This window comes from Salvelinus sp. IW2-2015, linkage group LG26 (assembly GCF_002910315.2).
Source record: "Salvelinus sp. IW2-2015 linkage group LG26, ASM291031v2, whole genome shotgun sequence".
NCBI lineage: Eukaryota > Metazoa > Chordata > Actinopteri > Salmoniformes > Salmonidae > Salvelinus > Salvelinus sp. IW2-2015.
This window is the reverse complement of record NC_036866.1, coordinates 6,927,376-6,937,879: the sequence shown is the minus strand read 5'-3', so window position 1 is coordinate 6,937,879 and position 10,504 is coordinate 6,927,376. Positions and strand designations below refer to the sequence as shown.

General features: G+C 46.6%; 1 protein-coding gene across 1 annotated transcript in view; it reads left to right on the top strand.

Moving 5' to 3' along the window:
- Positions 1-10,504, top strand: part of LOC111952688 (inaD-like protein) — a 203,128-nt gene that overhangs the window by 109,456 nt on the left and 83,168 nt on the right. The window contains exon 19 of the mRNA XM_023971582.2: positions 7,311-7,416. Coding sequence (XP_023827350.2) covers positions 7,311-7,416 — 106 coding nt within the window. The remainder of the gene's footprint in view (positions 1-7,310; positions 7,417-10,504) is intronic.

Below are 10,504 nucleotides of genomic sequence, written 5' to 3'. Positions count from 1 at the left end.
TAAGCTATTTTGCCCACAACTTTGGAAGGGTAATGGTACCTCGAGCGTGTTCCGATTAGCCTTAAGGCAATGTATAACAACCAGAACTCGGAATTCCACGCTCGCCCGGTGAACCTACCAGCCTAGTATAACTTCCTAGAGTGGATGTCTTGAGATGTTGATTCAATATAATCCACATAACTTACCTCCCTTCATTGATGCGCAGTTCTGTCTTATCTCTTCTAGTGTTGATGAATCGTACTTTTGATGGGAAATGTAGAGCAAATTCAATCACCCAGTAAGACACCTACAACTAACAGCAGCAGACATATGTGAAATGCTGAGCGACCACACCAACATAGCATGCATAGCCACCCCGCGTTAGCTCTTATTATGGTTGCTGGCTGAGCGTAGTTCTTCTGTAGACATGACAAGGCCCCGTCCCCCCTATATCTACATAACCTGATAACCGTGCCAAAAAACACCGCTAACAGCAAGGAAGATAGCCTACTGTCTCTCCATAACGGGCCAATAACAAGTTCTAGCCAGTACTTGATCTGGTGTCATCTAGCACAGACTGACCTCTTCTCTGAGAGAACAAAAGGATCGTAACTGTGAAAAGATAACTGTACTCTCTTGGCTCCCCATCTGCAGTAGTCGGCTTTTTTATGGCGGTTTTCGTGATGAAACAAAAAATAGCTAGAACTGTTCTGTGTCTTCCATATCGCTGTATGCGCATATCTCTATTCGATGTAGCTGTATGAGTCAAAAAGGGGGTACACTATGACTGAGTGTGGTCACTGACTGAAGACGTTATGATGACCGCACTTAGAGCTCTGTACCTGTATACTCATCCGAGCATTTCTGTTGAACAGCACAGATCTGCGGAGTATGTGTCTGGGAATTGTACCATTTAATATCACTTTCATTCTCTAGTAGACATTGCAAGCATGACATCTTCTCTCGGTCTTGAGCGGCCCCAAGAACATCTACTGGTCTCTCATAGCATGGCATCTGAGAATCGGTAGCCAAGTGTTGCCCATACCACGCAGTAGTCTTACTTCACCATATGTCGCAGCTTAGTGTTCTTTTGATTTTCCATGATTTTCCCCACCAGACCAGAAGGCACTTTTGAAGGTGAGAGCACGTTCTACACATACATCCACAGTACACCTCCAAAATTGTGACCTCAAATTATGTAAAGCTAGAGCCTATGCAGATGCTTCTAAACCCATGAACATCATTCTCTGTAATTTTCCAAGCTGTCTTCAAGGCCGCAGTTCAACTTCAGTGTCTGTAAACTTTTGGCTGGAGGGCCGATCGGAATTGGTAGCGAGCGAGGTGAGGGCAGGGGGGATTGAGTAAGGTAGAAATGATCGTCGGTATAATCATTTTGTGGTCGAGAAAAGGCCCCCCTTCACTATAGTCATAGCACAAACACGTAGCCTCATTGTCACTGAGTCACATGCACAGAGACTCCTAGAGTTCTCCTGCCAAAACCTTTGTGATGGAGATGGTTTAAGATACTCATACAGCAAGATGATGTGGAGCATTGATCGCATCGTTGAAAAAACGAGTTTTATTTTTTATGACTCCACCGTCCCGACTTCAACCGTATAGCAGTCCACCACACAACCACCATACCAGCAGCACCACACACACACATCATCGAGCCCCACAGAGCACACGAGCACACAACCACTCTCTCCAGCGACGAACACAACAGGACACCATCAGCCAGACCGCACTTAGGCGAAGTTCATCAGCACCAAACGCACACACACTACACAGCTCAAGCACACGCTCCTACACACACGAGTACACGACAAAGGATACTCTCTCGTGTTATCTACGAGCAACAAAGAAGCGTATCATCGACACTCTTATATATGCCATATATTGAGGCACACACAATCTAGCGCTAAGCACAAGCTGTAATCAGACAAGCTCATACTGGATTGTAAATCCTATTCCGCTGATCTCCAACGTCCTCTCGGTACGTTCAGATGCTGAGGACTCCTTTCTCATTTACGCACATTATCTGACAATCTATTCTGATAGTGAGTCTGGAGTACATGTATACATTAGACAGATCTGGCAAGCGAGACTGGCGAGCAACTTCACAATTCTGCTAGAACGGAGCCAGACGCTATCAGCCAAAATAGAAATAGGCGATTACGGAGAATAGTGTCAGGAGCAGATTACTGTTGAACAATAGAAAGACTATAGCGACTGCTCCAAAGCATTTCTAGCGACACTTCAGAACATTGGACATGGTCAGCGCTAGCCCATCTTACCCCAGCTCTACATAACTTGACAGAATCCCTATATTCAAGACGCACAATCGAGCCCAACGTATTACAACAACTGAGGAGCTGACGTTTAACCACAGCCAACGAAACCCAATAGTTAGAAACACTTGACAGAACACAAAAGTGCTAGGAATACCATGAGAATCTCCCATCAGAAGTAGCGTCCGCCCGAGGCAACCGAAGGGTCCCTCGATGGACTGTAGTCCACCGAGGAGTAAGCTTCAACGAGTCAGAATCCGTGCTCATAGCGAAGAGACAGCTGAAGGCAAACTACGACCGCTTAACTGTGTCGTCAGAAGGAACAAAGCTCTTGGTATGCTGAAACAGCTCGAGGTCCAACATACCAGCGACCCCTAGCAAGATAACTTGACGTTTAGCGGATCTTGCATAGATTTATGGTAGGAGCATGGGTCGGTGGTGTGTGTCCGCGTCTGGAGGAGTGAACAGGCGAAACCAAACCACAAGGACCGCGACCTGGACAGACAGCTTAACCAAGCGTAGTCACTCGCCATCTTATACAATTTACGACACAAAAAAAGGCATCAAAACCTCCTCAAAGAGGTCATTGTTGACCCCAGTGTTGCCAAGCAGCGATTAGACCAGTGAGTCGACTCAGACTCTTTAATAGATACCGCAGAAAGAAAGAACATACTTGACGCTGTAAATCGCGCGCGCGTGACAGACATGAACTGCTCAACAATAGGGTGCCACCCTCACATCTAAAGTAGTATCACTGAGTAAGGAAGGAAAGCTCCACGGAGCTGCTTCCTGCCTCCACTAAGGTGTGATATTTCAGTTAGTGCACTAGCATCTTTAAGACAGCATTAATGCACACCCACCATTTCTAAATAAACCTTGTTGCTTGAGCTTTAGTAAGTAAAACCATATCGAGGCTCCCCATTGCTGGACAGACAGACGCTAGTCACCCACTTTAAAGCTGTGAGCTACGAGAATTGAGTGAAGAGCGCGCATGGGGAAATGGTTTACAGTCCAATTGTATACAGACAAGACAAGCTTAGATCACCCACTTTAATAGGTTGTGTGAGCATGAACCAGGAAAATAACTGCGCACGGGAGTGTTCAAGGGGTCCGCGAGAATGCTTCTTTGGCCGAGGACCCGACGACCTGCTAGAGTTCTTGGTTCCACACAGATAATAACAATTTTCAATGAATCTTTAGTCTTCAGAGGAATAATACTCGCACACGCTTGCTTTACTCGTCCACAATTGGACAGTACTAAGCGAACCCCTCCAGATCACCCTCCATTCTGACCAAGACTGATGCTGTCAGTCTGATGCCATGTGTGCAAGAAGCACATTCACGGGACCCAATCTGGCGAGAGCAAACCAGTATGCACTGCGGATCCCACACGGACAGCTAGTCACCCAAGCGTGTTCTAATAGCATAGCATAAGCCAGAGTGAGGTACGAGCACAAAGATTGTGCAGAAAAAGGTATAAAACCGTCTTATTTCTACTTTTAAATCTAGAAGACTTCCCCCTACTCTATGTACCGTACCTAAGCTTCGCAGCTGACTTCTTCATATATGTGCGCTAGTCGGCATACAAAGAGGACTACAGACGAGGATTTTGCATAAGCATGCCTGGCGAATTACTGAGCGCATACAGACTACTCGATGCTCGAGATACTTTAAGATTTGACATCTCATTGCGACCACACACTGCGAAAGATCAACTCTATGTGACTAGCAAACCATTGGGCGGTAGTTCAAGCCCCATATGATAACGACAGTTCTAGCAGAGGAATGCGACTTGGTGGTCGGTCTCCTGATAGTTGACATAAGCCACTCAAATAATGACCCCGCTGTGTATTTGTTCTAAATTGGCCCTCCCATAATAGTCACCTACAATACCCTCTCGGCACTACAAACGTAGCCATAGTAACTATTAACAAGTGATAAATTCCATTACCAACTTTTCAGACCCTCATATTCAACATCTCTCATAGGGACCCATAACCAGTTGCTCTAGCAAAATGTGAAAAATCCGACCACGTTTCTATTGATCTATCTCTTACTTAAAGTGAGGAATAAGAAGACAAGATCTCTAAAAAAATTGGTCTCAAATCTGTATCACAGGGTCTCTTAAAGTAAGAAAAACAAGTGGTTTTTAATACCCTGCAACAAGTGTTAAACTCAGACGGATGAGGGTTATTTTCTTTGCTTCGCCCACATGTCTCCGGTGGACATCTGCGATATTACGATAGTGTTGTCTTGAAGAATCACTGTGTTGACTAATAGTAGTTTAACTTGTTGCCTTATGCTACCATCCCACTCAAGAGAGAATTACCTCTAAAGAACTTAACTATTTTCAATTAGAGATGAGGACAATTGTGATGGATTTTTCTCACATGTATACGCTTATTGGGCAGCATATGTTGCTCGAGAAATATAATCGTCAGGTAATGTAATGCAGTGTGTATATAATAATGAGATAGACTGGATTGGAGATTCTCCGCTTTTAAATTGATAGAATGGTCTCATTGCAAATCATTTACATACTCGCCTATAGCACAAGTGATATGTCCAGAGGATGAGAGAGCACGCCTGTTGAGGACCACTGACGACCCATACAGTAATAGTATGTTAGAGCTACAAGAGTGTAACCTGCTACAGATGGTACAAACGAATTCACGGGCTGACTCCGTTAGAACAGAGTCTCAATTTACACCATTGAACGAGGGAATCCATGCGAGAAGTAGCAACGCTCCAAATTAGGTGAGATGTTGAGCTAATTGCAATGGCTACAGGAAGGAACTACTTCAGCAGTAAATTCTGTTGTTGAGGTGAGCTATCTTTAAGCCTATTACACACACGCAAGACAGGTTTTCCACCTGGCAAGTCATTACTGAGCAGAGATCCCTCAAAACGCAATCGAAAACAGGGTAATTTCAACATCGCTTATCGAGCTCCCGACTTCGTGAATGAGACGAGGGGAATAAAGGAGATCGTATTTACTCCCAACAACACAGATTTCCGATTATAGAGATATAGATAGCTGACTTTGGACTCCCTCCAGCTCTTCGTCCTGGTCCTCTGTAAGCTGGACGGGGTAGGCCGGTAGAGAGAAAACAGGGCAATGCATCACAGCACCATCAATTTTTTTGGAGCCTTTACAGGGTTGAGGAGTTCATCAATCGGGGGAGGATTACGTTACTTACTGCCAGTTCTACGCTAGCCTACTTCTGCTTTCTGCACGAGGGGGAAACCAAAGATATGGCGTGTATAGGTCAGGAAGTGGGCAACTCTGGACCTGCAGCACTCCGGATCAACGCTGTCCATCCTGACACAGCCTAAAGTGGCTTCCTTCCTCTCCCGCCATTCACCTGCACCAGGAACTGGACAGTCAACTCCTGCAAGAGGAGTGTTCACCCAAGAGAAAAGTGACCCTGTCCTTGGAAACGTCAAGAGAAGCCTTGGAGAGAAAAAAAGATGAGAGAGAAAGAGAGAGCGCCTTGGAGGGTAGTAAGATGACAGGGAAGGATGAGGGCCTCCAGGAGAGGTAGTAGATGAAGAGAAAAAGGATGAATGAGGCCTCCAGGAGGGTAGTAGATGACAGGAAAGGATGAGGGCTCCAGGAGGGGTAGTAGATGACAGGGTGTAATGAAGGATGAGGGCCTCCAGGGAAGGTAGTAGATGCACAGGGGAAAAGGATGAGGCCTCCAGGAGGGTAGTAGATGACAGGGGGGAAGAGGGATGAGGGCCTCCAGGAGAGGTAGTAGATGACAGGGGGAGGATGAGGGCCTCCAGGAGGGGTAGTAGATGACAGGGGAAAGGATGAAGGCCTTCCAGGACCAAGGAATGGTGGCTAGTGATCCAACCTGCTTGAGGGTGTCTCCATTTCTGAGCTCTCCCGGCATGACGGATTCCAGTCGTCCGGTACTTCAGATTATGACACAAGGAGAATGAGGATGAAGGGCCTCAGGCACAAAGAAAAGGAAGGTAGTAGAAAGTGACAGGGGAAGGGGGGAATGGAGGCCTCCAGGAACACATGGTTACAGGTAAGTAGCAGTGACAGGGGAACAAGATGAGGGCCTCCAAGTAGGGTCAGTAGATGGACAGGGGAGGATGAGGCCTCACAGGAGAACGCGGGTAGTAGATGGGAAACAAGGGGAAGGGATGAGGCCTCCAGGGAAGGCTGTAGTATCATAAACAGGGGAACAAGGAATGAGTCGGCCTATCAGGAGGTTAATAAACCAAAAGGCTAAATTAGTTACATGACCAGGGAGAAAGTGAATGAGGAACTCAAGGAGCAGGTAGACTTGACTTGTAGATAGATGAACAAGGGAGGATTCGAGGGCCTCCTCAAGGAGGGAGACCGGTAGTAGGTGACGAGGGGGAAATATGAGGGCCTCCAGGAGGGTAGTAGGATGACAGGGAAAGGATGAGGGCCTCCAGGAAGGGTATAATGACAGGGGAAAGATGAGGGCCTCCAGGAGGGTATAGATGACAGGGGAAAGGATGGAGGCCTCCAGAGGGTAGTAGATGGCTAGACAGGGAAAGGATGAGGGGCCTCCAGGAGGGAAGGTGCGCTAACTGACAGGGGATGGTCTGGCGATTATTTGAAGGGGATATAAAGGGGCCGGGGGGCCTTTTTCCCCAGGAGTGTTGGTAGTAGAGGACGAGTGGGAAAGACTACTACCCCTCCTGGAGGCCCTCATCCTTTTCCCTGTCATCTACTACCCCTCCTGGAGGCCCTCATCCTTTTCCCTGTCATCTACTACCCCTCCCAAAGGCGCTCTCTCTTTTCTCTCATCTTTTTTTCTCTCCAAGGCTTCTCTTTATGACGTTTCCAAGGACAGGGTCACATCTTCTCTTGGGTGAACACTTCCTCTTGCAGCGAGTTAGACTGTCCAGTTCCTGGTGCAGGTGAATGGCGGGAGAGGAAGGAAGCCACTTTAGGCTGTGTCAGGGATGGACAGCGTTGATCCCGGAGTGCTGCAGGTCCAGAGTTGCCCACTTCCTGACCTACACGTCATATCTTTGGTTTCCCCTCTGCAGAAAGCAGAAGTAGGAGGTGCCCCTCCCCCGATGAGACTCCCACCGCCCTACCGGCCACCCGGTCAGCTGACAGAGGACCAGGACGAAGAGCTGGAGGGAGTCAAAGGTCAGCATCTATTCTCTTGACCAATCGGAAACTGTGTTGTTGGGTACATCCTCCTTTTCCCTCGTCTCATTCACGCCTCATAAGCATGTTGAAATTCTGTTTACTTGTGCGTGGATCTTCTCATAAATGACTGCCAGTGAAAACACTGTCTTGCTGTGTGTATATAGGCCTTAAAGGGATAGCTCACCTCAACAACAGAATTACTTGAGTGTCTCCTGTACCTTCAGTTAGCTCAACATCTCAACTTTTGGGTGAACAATCCCTTTAAATGAAAGTCAGCCTACTGTCCATGTCAGGCTCTGAGCTCTACTCTATTGGCCTGGTCCCACCAGCCTGGATTCGTGCAAGAATGGTGCAGCGGAGCATATCCGTTCAATTCCAGACTAGAGTTCTGCCACCCAAACAATGTCAAAGCGCTTTGAGTCCCTGGTGTAAAAGCACTCCACAAACCCAATCTATACTCGCGCAATAAGGCAGGGGGGGGTGTGGTATATGGCCAATAGAACACCGATAAGGGCTGTTCTTAGGCACRAMGCAAMGCTGGGCTTGAACTACCCAGTTTATAATTATTATTGGGTCATTCCGCCATAGAATGCCCTTTACTAAAATCGATTTCCCAACAACCAAGAAAGTCAGTCAAGCTATTTAAAGTGGGGCCAGTAGAGAATAGAGGTTTACTTTCTCACTCTTCACCACTGCTAAGCTTTTAAAGTGGGTGACTAGCGTCTGTCTGTCCAGTGGGCCCGTGTGTTTTCCTCTGCTAAGCTTTTAAAGTGGTGACTAGCGTCTGTCTGTCCAGTGGGCCCGTGTGTTTTCCTCTGCTAAACTATTAAAGTGGGTGACTAGCGTCTGTCTGTCCAGTGGGCCCGTGGTTTCCTCTGCTAAACTATTAAAGTGGGGGACTAGCGTCTGTCTGTCCAGTGGGCCACCTGGGTTTTCCTCCTGCTAAGCTTTTTAAAGTGGGTGACTAGCGGCTGTCTGTCCAGTGGGCCTGTGTTTTCCTCTGCTAAACTATTAAAGTGGGTGACTAGCGTCTGTCTGTCCAGTTGGGCCCGTGGGTTTTCCTCTGCTAAACTATTAAAGTGGGTGACTAGCGTCTGTCTGTCCAGTGGGCCCGTGTGTTTTCCTCTGCTAAACTATTAAAGTGGGTGACTAGGCGTCTCTGTCCAGTGGGCGCCGTGGTTTTCCTCTGCTAAACTATTAAAGTGGGTGACTAGCGTCTGTCTGTCCAGTGGCCTGTGGTTTTCCTCTTTCAACATTTCCTTCCACACCACAGACACACCACCGACGCACAAATACCGTCCATAAAAGCTTTTCCTTCTGACAACTTAAGGTGGGTCTGATGAGGTCACCGTTGACTTACCTCTGACACAATCAATGCTACTTAAACTCAGTCCATTTAAGAGCAGTGGTGAAATGACTTGTTAGGAATGGCTGGTACATTATGACACTTTTTCAAGCTTTTGTACTTTGCCTGACACACACGCTTTTTTATTTTGGCTGATAGGCGGTCGTTCAGATGTGATGGGTTTTACTTCCTTTACATGTTAGAATCAAAAAAGCTTTCCGAAATGGAAATGAGAGTAAAGACGTGCGACGATGGACGGAATATAAATATTGCTGCAGCTTTTGGCCTCACGTGTGTGTGTAAAGCTATGCTGAACCACCGTTTTCCTGTGTGTGTGTGTGTGTGTGTGTGATGTGTGTGTGTGTGTGTGTGTGTGGTGTGTGGTGTTGTGTGTGGGTGTGCTGGGTGTGTGTGTGTGTGTGTGTTAGTGTGTGTGTGTGTGTGTGTGTGTTGTGTGTGTGTGTGGGAAGCTTACAGTTGAAAGTCGGAAGGTTGGAGTCATTAAAACTCGTTTTTCAACCACTCCACACATTTCTGTTAACAAACCATAGTTTTGGCAAGTCGGTTAGGACATCTACTTTGTGCATGACAAGTAATTTTTCCCACAATTGTTTACAGACAGATCATTTCACTTATAATTCACTGTGTCACAATTCCAGTGGGTCAGAAGTTTACATACACTAAGTTGACTGTGCCTTGAAACAGCTTGGAAAATTACAGAGAATGATGTCATGGCTTTAGAAGCATCTGATAGGCTAGTTKACATAATTTGAGTCAATTGGAGGTGTACCTGTGGATGTATTTGAAGGCCTACCTTCAAAGTGCCTCTTTGCTTGGGAAAATCATGGGAAAATCAAAAGAAATCAGACAAGTATTAACACCATGGGACCACGCAGCCGTCATACCGCTCAGGAAGGAGATGCGTTCTGTCTACTAGAGATGAAAAGTGAAAATCAATCCCAGAACAACCTTGTGAAGATGCTGGAGGAAACAGGTACAAAAGTGTCTATATCCACAGTAAAACCAGTCCTATATCGACATAACCTGAAAGGCCGCACAGCAAGGAAGAAGCCGCTACTCCAAAACCGCCATAAAAAAGCCAGACTACTGCAGATGGGGACAAAGATCGTACTTTTTGGAGAAATGTTCTCTGGTCTGATGAAACAACAATAGAACTGTTTGGCCATAATGACCATCGTTATGTTTGGAGGAAAAAGGGGGGGGCTTGCAAGCCGAAGAACACCATCCCAACCATGAAGCACGGGGGTGGCAGCATCATGTTGTGGGGGTGCTTTGCTGCAGGAGGGACTGGTGCACTTCACAAAATAGATGGCATCATGAGGGAGGAAAGTTATGTGGATATATTGAATCAACATCTCAAGACATCAGTCAGGAAGTTAAAGCTTGGTCACAGATGGGTCTTCCAAATGGACAGTGACCCCAAGCATACTTCCAAAGTTGTGGCAAAATAGCTTAAGGACAGCAAAGTCAAGGTATTGGAGTGGCCATCACAAAGCCCTGACCTCAATTCTATAGAACATTTGTGGGCAGACCTGAAAAAGCGTGTGCGAGCAAGGATGTCTACAAACCTGACTCAGTTACACCAGCTCTATCAGGAGGAATGGGCCAAAATTCACCCAACTTATTGTGGGAAGCTTGTGGAAGGCTACCCAAAACGTTTGACCCAAGTTAAAGAAGTTAAAGGCAATGCTACCAAATACTAATTGAGTGTATGTAAAC